At 36.5% G+C, this 14,657-nt stretch overlaps 1 protein-coding gene across 1 annotated transcript in view; it reads right to left on the reverse strand.

Moving 5' to 3' along the window:
• Positions 1–14,657, reverse strand: part of trh (trachealess) — a gene marked incomplete at its 3' end in the record, with an annotated part of 78,739 nt that overhangs the window by 22,005 nt on the left and 42,077 nt on the right. Inside the window, 1 exon segment of the mRNA NM_001043365.1 lies at positions 7,371–7,447. Within this exon segment, the coding sequence (NP_001036830.1) occupies positions 7,371–7,447 (77 nt within the window).

The raw sequence follows: 14,657 nt of genomic DNA on the forward strand, positions 1-14,657 counted from the left end.
TACAAGTCACACAAATTGACTAGTAATTTTTTACAAATTTTATTTTAGCGTCCGAGTATATGTGTATTAAAATACTGGAAATACTGAAAAATTTATAGAATTAGTTAGAAAATACTTATGGTTATACAATGTCACATGTGAATCACTCGATATCTTAATATTTTTAAATTTTCAGACTGCTATAGAGATGCACTATGATTTGGCGTTACGTTGCGTCAAGGAACGTTAGGCTCATCTAGTCAATTTGTGTGACATGAAAAGAGCGCGACGTTAAAACGCAGCTCTAAGTACGCGTTCTGTTTGACGAAGCATTAAGACGATTTTCTGATTAATTTCAATAATCTCTTATTTATCGATTTAAAACGCACGTCGAGAAATAATTTAGCAGTTTTGTTTTATAACAAAACCCTTAAGAATGCGATTCGTTATAATATTCATTGCTGAAATCAATCATTGCTTTTTAATGAAATCACAAATGTGTTTGTTTTATTTTTATAAGCTTTGCATATTAATGCTCATTCGTGGACAGACAAGTTCTCAAGTTTTATAACAACTTTGATAGACACGGGACAAAATAAACAAAAAAGTTTAAGAGTATTTTAAACACTTTATAATATACACTTGTCTCTAATTAGATTGTGGGATTAATATTGTACGCTTTTGAGCTAAGGAAAGCTCGTGTACTCACCGAGAAAAACACGAACTTATTTGATATTAGTTTTTCTTGAACAAAATTCTTTTGAACAAAATTATTTCAATGGCTTTCTAAGCTATAGTTAAGAAAAACAATTAAGTACGATTTACCCACACTTTTTCAAATAATAATAATTTAGTAGCCGTTTGTAGAGATTAGTATGTTTTTTTTAAAATGCGAATAAAACAAACAAAAAAAAACAGAAAACATTACTCATAAAATTATTCTTAATATCTGTGTCAACTATTATGTTCAAACTACGGTCAATGAGTGAGAACGCTGGTATAAATAGTTCTGCTTAAATCGATACAATTTATTTTGGGTGATGATCAAACTATAAGCTTAGAAGCAGGTCGTCAAAGATCTCGCATGCCTAACTGTGTTAATGATTTGATAGACAGACAGGTTCATCCAAATTATCTTATCTATACATATTTTTTTCTTGCAATGTACGTATGTACGCTTCTAAAGATAAATAATACATAAAGAATAGTACAAAATACTAATATACTAATATTATAAACGCCGAAGAAGAATTACGCTTACGCTTGTAAGAATGTATGGATGTCACTCTTTCACGCAAAAACTAGGTACTGGATGGATTTTGATGAAACTTGACAATAATATAGCTTACACATCAGAATAATCCATAGGCTATAATTTATAAAGATATAGTGTGAATTACCCAAAAATTAACGGGATTAGGAAAAAAACTGCGATCTTATCTTCATAATAAATAATAAACGTTCCCGAAGCGAAGTAAGGACTGGTCGCTATGTTCAATAACTTTAAAATTTACCTAAGTTCTTGAGTAACGTATTCGAATGACGATTGTCTCGTGCGGAGTGCGCAAGCAAAAGCATAAAATCATGATTAAAGTTGCAAAATAATCAATCAGTAATGGTCGCAAAACAATCGTCAATTTATTTAAGACGTCGTGGTCTAAATAATGAGATTGGTGCGTTCGTTACAAGCCTTGAAACTGGACCGATGTTCGAATCTCGTAAGGACACGCAGGATCTCCGCGATGAAGGAATAACATCGTACAATTTTTTTTTTATTGCCCTTGTAGGCAGACGCGCATACGGCCCACCTGATGGTGAGTGGTTACCGTCGCCCATGGACTTCAGCAATGCCAGGGGCAGAGCCAAGCCGCTGCCTACCGCGAAAATCGAACATGTGAAATTTTGCAAATTAGCGTATTTTCTATTGTTGCGTCCTTCCTATTTCTGCCGCGAAGTAATTATGCGTTCCATAATGAAGGGTGGGACGAGACGTTGTACAGTACAATGGAGACTTCGTTGTAATCTCTCAAGGTGGATTGCGACATTCGTTGCGTGCGGTAATGTGCTTGCCATCTTGCCATCAGCGCTTAAATGACCACGACCACTCGGTGAAGAGTGACACCGATCAGGAAGAAGCTCGTCCATTTACTCAACACAAAATTAAAGCAGAAACATTTTTTTTTCCTCCCTAAGCTGATAGCCTTGAGAGGCTATATCAGCGGAACCTTAACTAGTAGGTGAGGTCACGGGGCTCAAACCTGACGACGTTGCGAACACGAACCCTAGCAAGAGCCGTGCTTCGCAGAATCTACCACCAGATCGGAAACGCGACCCACTGAGAAGATCCGGCGAGAAACTCAGTGGGCTGTGTCTGAGGGTTAATTTACTCGTCGAGCCCTTCGTCGCAAGCGACGGGTTCGACGAGAACGGTGACCGGTGCCTGTGGTACCTAAAAGCACCGTTAGTGGATCGGGGGGATCCGAAATGAGGTGTTTGGGGCGACATCTACTGCTTTCCATTCTGTCCGCAGAATGGGGAATGTAGTTACCGGCGGCCACGATGAGAGGGTTCTCGTGTCGTGTCGCTTTATCGAAGTGAAAAATGTTATGTGATCATACCATACTCAGGGGTTTTTCATGGACTAAACGACTGCGGTTCCTCTTAGCGATACAAACAACATATTCAATTATCATCAATTAACATATCGAAAAACATCGAACTGTTGATTCTAATACCAAACAAAACGCACCTTTGATTACATAGAGAATTGTCGCGTATTACACACCTCGATATATCAAACATAGCAATGTAGGAATTCCTGAGCAACCAATAAAAATAGCAACAGTGTCTGAGATTTTTATTCCTCAAATAAATAATCGAATGAATCTGTCAACGGTACGAAATCGTACTTTTGAAATTAATAGTTACACCGAACGATCAAGTTCAATTTTACATTGGCCGTTACTAAAAAAAAAGAAAAAAAACGTAAACAAACAACCGCGTGATAGTTAAAAAATGAACAACACGAGCCAAAATTACTATCGTCGATCTAAACTTTATAACTGGAAGCGTCATCTTTTAAAATATGATAAAAATAATTTTTAGACGGTTTGTAATATATGTGTAGATATATTTACCAAGTCAACCACGAAAATGGAATGTTTTCGAAACATCAGAAATTAGAACAGCAAATAAAATAACCATGAAATGGTTAGTAAGAATATTTAGTATGTGATCGCCCGAATCTCTAACTCATAATTTGAATATTGTAGTGCGTACCACACGCGTACTTAAGGAGATGAGGTTAAAGTTACAAACTTTCAAAAATCAATAAAACATCTTATACTCATGAATTCACAAACACTTCTGGATCGAAAACATAATTTCTTAATTTCTTAACTGTATGTATTCAATTAGTGAATTAGTGAATATAAAGTTCTACATGTCACTTAATTTTAACTAGAGGTCCCGTAGTAGTCTAAATTCGACTATAATTAATTGGAATTATAAGATTGTACACTTTGTTTGTTATGATTGTATTTTATACTTCTATAATCACAAATTTCGCCAATACTAAACTATAAAAAATATTAACAAAGACAATAATATTTAATCTATTCTCAATTTGACCACAGACGTCAAGAACAAAAGTTTGACAATAAATAGTATGCATGCGTGTATGCATCAAATACATGGTACGTAGTGTGTGTAATGTTTTCTTTATTGATTTAATGTATCTTATATGCATTATTTTAAAAAGATATTAGCGTTGTGCACTTCTTCTCTATATTCTCTATAAGTGTGGAAAATTTCATACTCCTCCGTCCGCGCAATTTTCGTAAAAAGGGGTACAAAGTTTTTGCTTCACGTATTAATATATAGATATTAATATATAGATATGACGTTTAAAACGGTGTCTGTTCCAGTTTCAACTAAGCAGCGATGAATTCATCAAACTTTTTAATGAGATGCACGGTTGACAAAATAGTAGTGTCGAGTTGTTGTAAAGCGTTTTTGATAAATTTCAACTCGGAACGTCCGACGGTGATTGAACAAAAAATACAAATTTCGGATTACGGCCGCAATTCAATTGGGCCATTTTTTATTTTACGAATTATTCTCTGCGTGGCTCTCGTTTGACAATGAGATGAGAATTTGAAAAGCAATTTTATGGATTTCATTCGGTTATAGAGAGTCTTCAGAGCTTTTTATTTTATTTTCTAGCGCAGTTCGGTAAACTAGTGCACGGCCCACCTAATTCATGGCCCATAGACATCTTCTCTACTAGTTGCAAAGTGTAGGCGCGGCCAGTTTCAGAAAACACGAGATTAGGATTTTAGCAGATGTTGTTTTAGGTCTAGAACATACATAGTTAGACGCTATGAACATATTTATAATATGTTTAATAACACATTAAAGATTTTTGATCCTAATGCTATACAGATATATATGCGGTCAGTTACAAAACACTAATTCTTTCAGTAAGTAATTGGAACAGTCTAATCTTGAGGCTGAGGACCAAAAGAAAAAAGATATAAGAGTTAAGAACTTATACTTCTTTGGCGTAATTTAATCATTCATGAAGAAAAAAAAACAAAAAATTTAATTGAAACATTTAATTACTCTGTTACCAGAGAATCCTCAGCTACTTCGGTCACATTACCCGCCGACACTCAGATAACTTGGACAAAGTGATTGCGACGGGCAAAGTGGTTAGAAAAGAGACCCTGCGGCCGATCACCTAGCCGTTGGTGTGATCAAATAACCACCATAACTGGGCTGCCAGTCGCAACCGCCATTCGAGAAGCTGAGGACCGGACGAGGTGGAAACAACTCACGAAACAGGCCACAGTCAATTTTCAGGGACACAACCTTCAGTAATGAATAAAGCGACGAAGGAGAGGATCCTTACCTAAATGTAGCCTCAATTCATAATAGGTACTTGGAGAAACAAATACTAATCTGTTTTCCCGAGTACGAAAAAAGAAGTATTAAAAAATCTTTTCATTTTTTTACAGTCGTTCACGAAATATAAATCCATTAAAATTGCAAAGGTTTTTTTTTGCAAACTCTACTTTATTCCCAAACTTCGAGACTTTAACTAACAAAATATTTAGGTGCAAATTAACAAATCACCTCACGTCCGGTATCGGGAACATTAAAAGCAGATCAACTTGTGAAAGACCTAGTCTTTAAAACTTAACTTCTATTCAAGGTCTGGACCTATTAAAAGAAGGCTGATAGTGATTCAAAATCGAGTGCAATGCACCACTAAGCCGTGAAGCTTTGGTCGGTGACGTGAAAACCGTTCTTAACGTCATAATCCACTGAGCGACATGTCTATTCATGGTCGATATCTTAATTTCGACCAGTGCCAAGTTCACTTTTATTTTGTAACAACAGAATCGCGATTTATCATGCACGCTCCCGTTATTATTTCTCGAACAAAACGTACAAAACGTCCCCCAAACGATTGCGGAGTTCGTAAAAAAAATAAATAGAACTAAGGAATCACGTACACAACAATTTTCGATACATAATAGAAAACCGCATAATAGAAAATCGCCCACAACATTATAACGACACAGAAAACGATTGCAAAATTATAATTTAACGTTCTAATAATGGAAGTTTTTTTCACAACCCTACCGGAGCTTGTCCCAGAAAATGTGTGCCTTCAATTAAATTACGTTACGAAATTCTCAATGAAATCCGTGAAATATAGAATTGGGATTTTGTAAGCGATCGTATGTTCTGTATTGTTGCCTGTCCATTGTGTGTTTTGTTCGTTGTTAAAGCGTTAAGTCGGCCATTCGTTGCGCAATGGAAGTTCAAGTTCGAAGTTACCGCTTAATTTGCTTTTGTTATAATGAAAGTCAACACACCGTGAATTTATATATAGACAATTTCAAAAGAGTTTATTAATTATTTTTAAGCTATTGCATAGCTTTTATCGCGGGCCTTGAGCGCGGCGACCGAATCATGAAATTCCGTAACGAAAAAAACCTTACGCCTCACTCCGCCGACCATGTAGCTCGCGTTCAACACATTCACACGTTGCGCTTGTGTAGTGTTTGTGAATAAGCGCGTGGCGTGACGTAACACTGCATGCGCATCATGAAAAGTCTGCCCATTTCTCTCTCGCGCGGTCTAGCTTATGAGTGTGAAGGGGACAGTTAAGGTTTTGCTTTTATTAATGTTTAATATAGCGTGGTCCTGTTTTATTATTGTTTTAATATTAAATGGTCATTATCTAATTATAATTGCATAAGTTGATAAAAAATGCTATGCAATAGCTTTACCGCGGCAGTTCCCGGGTGCCACACGGTGGGTTTCGAATTCTAAAGTTAGATGTTGTCGTTTTGTTTGGTATTTATAATGTTAATATTTTATTGTCTCATCACCCGATCGTCCGTCAATTGCCATTGACCATCCATAAGTGAACCCTTCAAAACAGAAAGCATGATTGTTCCGCGGTAAAAATAAGCACAACAGAGAAACCATGTCATATGAGCTTGGATATGCTACAGCCGGTACTATAAGTAGAAATCAGGAATTAGATAAGACAACAAGGTATTGCTGAATCCTAGGGAGAAATTAATAGCAAACAATCCAAGTCTAATAAATAGGCATGGCTTAAAACATAAGACGCCCGGTGTTCAAATTCCGTTTGTAGATAGCAATTTTTCTAATGAACTACGTACTTTAGTCACCATCTATTATTTGTTTTATATGCTTACACTGTACATGTGGTGTCAAATAAAGAGTTGTATTATTATTGTTACTTAACACATGTTTACGAATGATTACTACGATCAAGGAATAGCATCGTGTAATTAAAATAAAATCCGTGAAAAATGTAATCTGCGTAATTACTAAGCAATTAATTGAGTAAATATCCTGAAACTACTGAACAGCTAATGGGCCGTGAGTTCTTTCACGCGTCTACGCAATAAATAAATTGCCTTCAATGATGTCTATAAATTGAACCTTTACGGCAGATCACAAAAAAATATCCTGATGAAAATGGAAAGGCCTCAGATCCATTTCTGATAGCTCGTTCATTAAAAAAATTATCACCAAATATATTGGTAGCAACCCTTTCGAGATTACAATACGCGTCACCGGTATATATATATATATATATATATATATATATATATATTGTAACTATACTAGAGACCTTAGAACTTATATCTCAAGGCGGGTGGCGCATTTACGTTGTAGACGTCTATGGGCTCCAGTAACCACTTAACACCACAAAAATTTTTTTTGCTAAGATGTAAAATTATTGCTAAGATGAGTGGACGGGTTCACAGCCCAATATAAAAAATATAAAAAATATATATATATAAACATAAAAAAAAAAAAAACGTGAGTTTGTTAGATACCTGTAATATGTGTGTACCCTGATGCTGCTCGAACAATTCCATCGCCAGACCAGCCGCTGTTCGACGATTCTGTGCCCCTGAAACAAAAACATCCATCAATTCATAACAATCAAACTGATGCGTTGTGGTATTTTTTTTATTGCTTATTTGGGTAGACCAGCTCACAGCTGACCTGGTGTTAAGTGGTTAGTGGAGCCCATAGACAATTACTACATAAATGCGTCACCCACCCTGAGATATAAGTTCTAAGGTCTCTAGTATAGTTACAACAGCTGCCCCACCCCTCAAAACGAAACGTATACTGCTTCTCGGCAGAAATAGGCAGGGTGGTGGTACCTACCCGTGCGGACTCACAAGAGGTCCTACCACCAGTAAATTCTTGTTAATTAGATACATACAGTAGGAATGACAAAACCGTATGTAGCCATCGTATGTTACGATAGATATTTGACAGAAGCCTGAATCCTGTTAGCAATGTTTTCTAGTTTGGATAAATACAAGTTCCGAACAACAAACAGTATGCCGTAAGTCTACTGAGCAATTTCACTTGGCCAATGGAAGATCTTCCTTTTGTCGTTACCGCCAAACATATTTTAGAACGAGTCGTTGATGGATATTGCTACCCACATATTATACATCATTATTATCACAATTATCATGTAGCGTTTAGTTTGATTCCGATATTTATATTAAACTAGCTGACCCGGCAGACTTCGTAGTGTCTCAATCGATTAATAAAAGATCCAAACTTTTGTATAAAATAAACTTAAAACAAACAAAAGGAATCCGTCCGACGAGGGACACATGAAAGGGAAAACAAAATTACTATTCTTATATAATTCCGAGCATTTTCATATTTTTCTACCTTTTAAAACTTCTCTGGACTTCCACAAATATTTCAAGACCAAAATTAGACAAATCGGTCCAGCCGTTCTCGAGTTTTAGCGAGACTAACGAACAGCTATTCATTTATATATATAGAGAATTCATGGCACTATATTAAGAACCTTTCCTAACAATTACTGTTTTGAGTAGGAATTTGGACAAACGGCACGCGTTCAGATTGAATACCAACAAACAAAAAATGTTCGTTTTGAAATGTTTTCATACTTTCGTATTGATAATATTATTATGTTTTTAATTACAACCATGACCTACAGTAAACTAATGCGTATGGTACTTTATTAACACATTGTTATAAAATGAAAACATTACATTTTCCCGGTTCTCGAGACAAAAGCTTTAAACAAAAGCTAGTGTAATCGTAAATAAGTCGGAACGCAACCCGACACCGCGTGATCACAATCTACATGATATGCACGGTAGCTACGCCGCGAGGGATCTTTCTCAATGTCAGAAACGTACAAACACTGTTTTTTTTTGTATTCTTTTCCTTGAAATTATCAGGACTTTAGGGGCTTTACTAGGTCCCGTATAGCCCATTTGCGGTGTTTGAGCAGAATTTTTCTATCCTCCAAAATAAGATTACTTGAATGCCTTCAAAGAAGAAAGTACGGTTCTGATTTTGAACAACCTCGTTTTTTTTATGATCGAAAGATTACTGGTGGCCCGGAGGCCTTTCCAGTTTCACCAGGTCGGGTAGGCGAGCAAAAGCTCAGCCAGGAGGGGTGGGATTTGCTAACAACTGCCCGAGCGCCTCCGAAGGAGACCTAACAACTCAAGAGCAATTGCTTCGCGAATGAATCTACTACCGGATCGGAATCGCGACCCACTGAGAAGATCCGGCGAGAAACTCAGCGGGCTGATGCATGGGTTAGGTTGCACGTCGACCTCTTTTCCGAGTTCGACGAGTACGGTTACCGGGGTTCCACAATCTGCCTCGCTTATTGAAACCAGCCATGCTAGGATTCACAGCCCGGTCGCTGTCCACCGCTGAAGTCTCACTTCGCACATCAATTGTAATAGGATATATGATACTGCCCAAAAATACCATACAGGAAATTCATTACGTTCACATATGGCATAGTTCCCTGGAAACGATCTTTGGGTAAACGCAGCCTTTTCTGATAGATGAACTCTGGTAGCTGGGTGTGCGGTGTAGTAAATAAAAGCGATGGGATCTTCTTAACAATTCCTCAGAGCACGCCCTATAGTTCATATAGTACAAATCACAGAGAGCATCTGAGCCCAGAAGCACAAAACCTTCAAATATCGACAGTGAAGGATTTATCTCGGCCTTTCACACCATAGATGGTACAATTGGATGAAATTTGGATTATGCACTTCCATCTAACCTAGTAATCCATCATGACCTAATCTATATAATAAGTACCTAACTTCTATTATCACTTTTGTTTTTCTTTCAATAGAACTATGCCACTGAAAAAGCGTTTTAACACTTTTTTCGTGATTGTTTTTATTCAAAGAACGGGTTTCGGCTGGGAGCCACTTAATATTAAAACTACATTTTGTCTATTCATAGTCGTCATGATTGATCGCAGAATAAAATAAATCTTATCTTATATCTTATCTTATACCTTTAAACGAGCAATTCTTGTATATTAATATATATATATAAGCTGAATCTCGGAAACGGCTCCAACGATTTTCATAAGATTTAGTAGTATACAGGGTATTTCGGGGGCGATAAATCGATCTAGCTACGATTTATTTTTAGAAAATGTTGTTTTATTCGTGTTTTCAATAATCAACTCTTCCCGACATCTATTGGCGAATAATAAGACTATTTTTCTTAATTGAGGGCAACTAACCGCTTTAAAGACACAACAAGATGGCGCTATAAAAAAAAACCGGTTATCATCTAGTGGGTCAAAAACAAGCAATGTCAAAAATTTCGACGATACCCAAAATCCCATGTTATTCTGTACCCTAAAGCAATGTCAAAAACTTCAAAGAAGCCCAAAATCTAAGCTATGTTACTCTGTACGCTACTAAACTAAGTGGCATTTGAAGAATGCATAAATCGTGACTTAGAATCACTATCGCTGAAGTCTAGACTGTCGACTTAATGCATGAGTCATGCGACAGTGATGATTCACTAATATGGTCGCTGGTGATCATTACCCGCAAGCGTCGACGTATTAAACGGATTTGAACGTGGAGTGTGATGATCCAAGATGAAGAAATCGTGTAAAAAGATCAATTAAATTTGGGGAATAATCGGGCATATTATTAGTCGTATGCCGTGAAGCAGTAATGCGTATCGGTTTGAAGGGCGGGGTAGCCGTTGTAACTATACTGAGACCTTAGAGCTTATATCTCAAGGTGGGCTTACGTTGTAGATGTCTATGGGCTCCAGTAACCAAAACCAGGTGGGCTGTGAGATCGTCCACCAATCTAAGCAATAAAATAAAAAATAGTCGATACAGGCAGCGACTAGGAGACCTATTATGGTGGGGAGGCCGATGACCGCCTAATCGACGCCTCTGGGGGCGGGGAGTGACAAAAAGTGAGGAGCTTCGCGAAATATCACTCTGCTCCCGGCTTGCCTCAATTGAGTTGTGCGACAAGAGGTTTTCAAGTCCGACATACCTCGTCTAGCGTCTACAAAGCGCAATTAGAAATCTTGTGATTTCAGCTGGACTCACAAAAGAAGTTCATAATGCGTGCTCTTACGTAACTATTTCGTGTCGTACGATTCCGTTGACCCTGCTCGTGCGCTATTCTTCATTTAGAATACATTGCGTGCAGTATAAATAAGCCTTAGACCATTATTTATGTTTGAATTTCAATATCTTTGCTATAGTGTAAAGATTTTTCTATTTGTCTTCGTTTTGAGGAAAACGATGAAGAGGCTACCTCTAAGTCCAGGAGTTCCTAATACTTAATCAAATTTTATCACACTTTAAACTCTACAGTATAATCCAACAACTAACTTGTAGCGCGTCGAAAGAAATTTTTAATTCAAATACATTTTCGAGCTTATAAGATCGTGTAAGCTCACCATCGAAAGCGCTCGTAACGAAAGTGACCATACAAGAAGACAAGGACATTCAATGGGTGTTCGTGAGTGTCGTGACGTCGGTAACTGTTGGACACGGACACGATTATCCACGAGACACGAATCTGTTACGTAATTTTGTTGAATTAAGGTCTAATTTTCTGCATCACGATTGACAACTTAATGTAGCCAGTCCGATTGTAGCATGAACTTCCAACAACGTGATATGTAGTTAGCTAGTAGAACTAGCTTTCGAATATAACAAATAATAACAATCAACAGGATATAGTATAGGACCACCTGGTGCTGTCACTTACTCCCAGATAAGTGGTCGAAATCTCATTGAAAAACGGATATCTTACCGTAAAATGCTTCGCGCTCATGCTGCACTTCTTAACAAATACAGATAGGAGTGTTGAACCTTATGGTATTTATCTTAAAACGCCTATTTATGGTATTTTACTGGATTTTTCTCACCTCTCTCTTTAGGAGGAGAGAGAGAGAGATAGTTTTTTTTTTCTGCCTAAGCTGATAGCCTTGAGAGGCTATTTCAGCGTAACCTTAGCTAGTAGGCAAGCTCACGGGGCTCAGCCTAGCGAATTTGCTAACACTAGCCCAACTAGCGAAAATTTATCTCCCCTTTCTCTTTAAAAGAAGAAAGAGAGAGAGAGAGATCGATTTACTGAACATCAAAATTAACACAATTAAAAAAGTACAATGGACAATCTCTTCCAGACAACCATAAGGTGGACAATAATGGATTCAGAAAAATTAACCACGATCTACTTACTTATTGCTTAAAAAATTTAAAATATATAAATATGAATTATATATTGAAAATTTTGCTACTGTACTCATAAAAAAGATAAAAACAATTTACAAAAATACTTATGAAGTAGAAAATATATAGGAAAATCTATACATATAAATCAAATTGGAGTGTCTGTTTGGAATATTGAAATAACCGCTTTTTACTACATTCATATGAATATATACGGTACATACACCAAAATAACATTTTTTACTCAACTCAACTACTCGACTCAACTATTTCAATAATAAAATTTAATGTTTCCGAAGCGAAGCGAGGGCGGGTCACTAGTTTAAAATAAACTTCGAGCTACTGGAACTATATTTCAAAAGAACCAAAGACGTTTTTAATAGTGTTCCACAAACAAGCGCACTAGTACAAGAGCTAACACACGTTTATCAGTAGAGTTCACTCCATAGATTTATGTATTTACAAAAATAATAAGTTAGTAACTACCTCAGCGCACTGCGAGTACCTACGTTTCACAAAAGAGAACATTACAAAAATACTCTAACTATGACTTTATCCGAGAGTACAGAGACCACGATTTTAGTTTTAAAGAGACTGTTTTGTTTACAAAATATATATAATATTACGTCAAGAGATCAGGTTTATACGTATAACATTTCAAGGCGATATTAGTTCAATTATTGATAAGGCTTCCCAAAGAATTGTGACGTAGATTGAAAGATTGTGACATAGAGGCTTATTAACTACATAGAACTCAGTATTCTATAGGGTTGTTAGACTGCGCGTGCGTCAAGAACCTCTGGTATTTTGACAATATGGTATAGTAGAGCTTGGCTTTGAAAAATGTTGTACCAATTTATTAGATAACTAGCTTCAATAATTAATATTAATATTTTTTTTGTAAATATGTAGTTTTTTTCTATTCGAAAAAGAAAAACAAGGCTTTCTGTACCTTTTTTCTTCGTTTTTGTCAAGATCTCTTGTTTATTTGTTTAGTAATCACTAATGACACTCGTAGTGTTATCAGTATTGTTCTGAAAATAGCTAGTTTCTTTGCACAACTTCTTAGACAAAATGTAATAAAAACTTAAGAAATAAGGGAACCGACTTCATCTTCATTCTCCCTTCTTCAAACGAGGCTTGTGGAGAGTATTAAGCGGTAGGCAGCGGCTTGGCTCTGCCCCTGGCATTGCTGAAGTCCATGGGCGACGGTAACCACTCACCATCACGTGGGGCGTATGCTTGTCTGCCTACAATAAAGGCAATAAAAAAAAACAAAAAAAAAACAAAAAAAAGAGAGTAGTCAATGTAGTCAAAGTTAATTGAAAATTCATAATTAAGGATAAGAGCTTGACTAAATGGGACCACATGAGAAGCACCAGATTTCATATAAAAAAGAATCATAAAACACGATTGACTTAGACAAAAGTTCTGAGGTAACACACACAAAGATATGGTCGAATTGTGAATATCCTAATTTTTTTAAGTCGGTTAAAAGCAAATTGTGTCAGTGGTTATGACGGAATTTTAGTGGAGACTCAAAATCACTTTGATTCTTGAGAGAGAAGGAGAAAGATCGGTAAATAAGAGAGAAAATGCTCTTAACAGTTGTTTCTTATTTATTATTATTCCTCAACATGAAAATAAAACCTTGAGTTATTACGACACTGGACGATTTTACTAGTAATAGGGTAAACTAGGGTATATATACTAGAGTAGATAAAGTAAACTGACGTGGGTAGGTTCCACTATCTTGCCGAATTCTTACGAGAATCACTCATTCATATCGGCTTGAAGAGCGAGTCGGCTGCTAAGCATACTTCACACAATGAGTACTTCCGTAACTATTAAATATCCGTTTGAATATACAATTTTATTAGCTGTCAAAATATTAAAAAACGCTCTGAATTAGTACCGCGAAAACTAAGAGAGTATTCCTAATATAAAACTCCATGTTTGAGTGTAAAAAAAAACCATAAATACATTAATTACAGGTAATGGTAAAAACAAATTATTTTCGTTCTTCTATAGTGGTCATGGTTACAGTAGCCGCATGCGAGCCGGCGTATCAAAGGCAAGCGCTCTCTGTTTTGTTGAATTAAATCGTAATAAAGTACAGGGACTATCTGCGAATCTCGCCGGATAAATATGGTCGTTTGACCGAATCATGAAAATATATATTTTTTTGTCTGTGTGAAATGTCAGGTACGACGTTGCTTTGTTGCTACAGATGAGGCGTGCAATTCAATTATGTATAAGATACTTGACGAACTGCCGGTAATGTAACTAGCGGGATTAATATTTTACGAGTGTTGTCGTAATAAAGTCTTATAAAAAAATAGATGAACATGGGCTGCACGTACGAAAAAGTGTCACGTTCCGCCTGAGCTTGAGCGTGCAAGCGAGAACGCGGAACAATCGACCGTAAACCGACTTTACTGACAACCTCTTAATTATATTATAGGAATAGTATTAGTGGATTTAGGGTGAATTTTGACGTCAGCCTGGGTAAGTACAACCATGTTGTCTATTTGTGGCAATTATATCTACTTACAATTCAGTTAAGGCGTCATATCTACATATT

The sequence above is a fragment of the Bombyx mori genome, chromosome 7 (assembly GCF_030269925.1).
Source record: "Bombyx mori chromosome 7, ASM3026992v2".
NCBI classification, from domain to species: domain Eukaryota; kingdom Metazoa; phylum Arthropoda; class Insecta; order Lepidoptera; family Bombycidae; genus Bombyx; species Bombyx mori.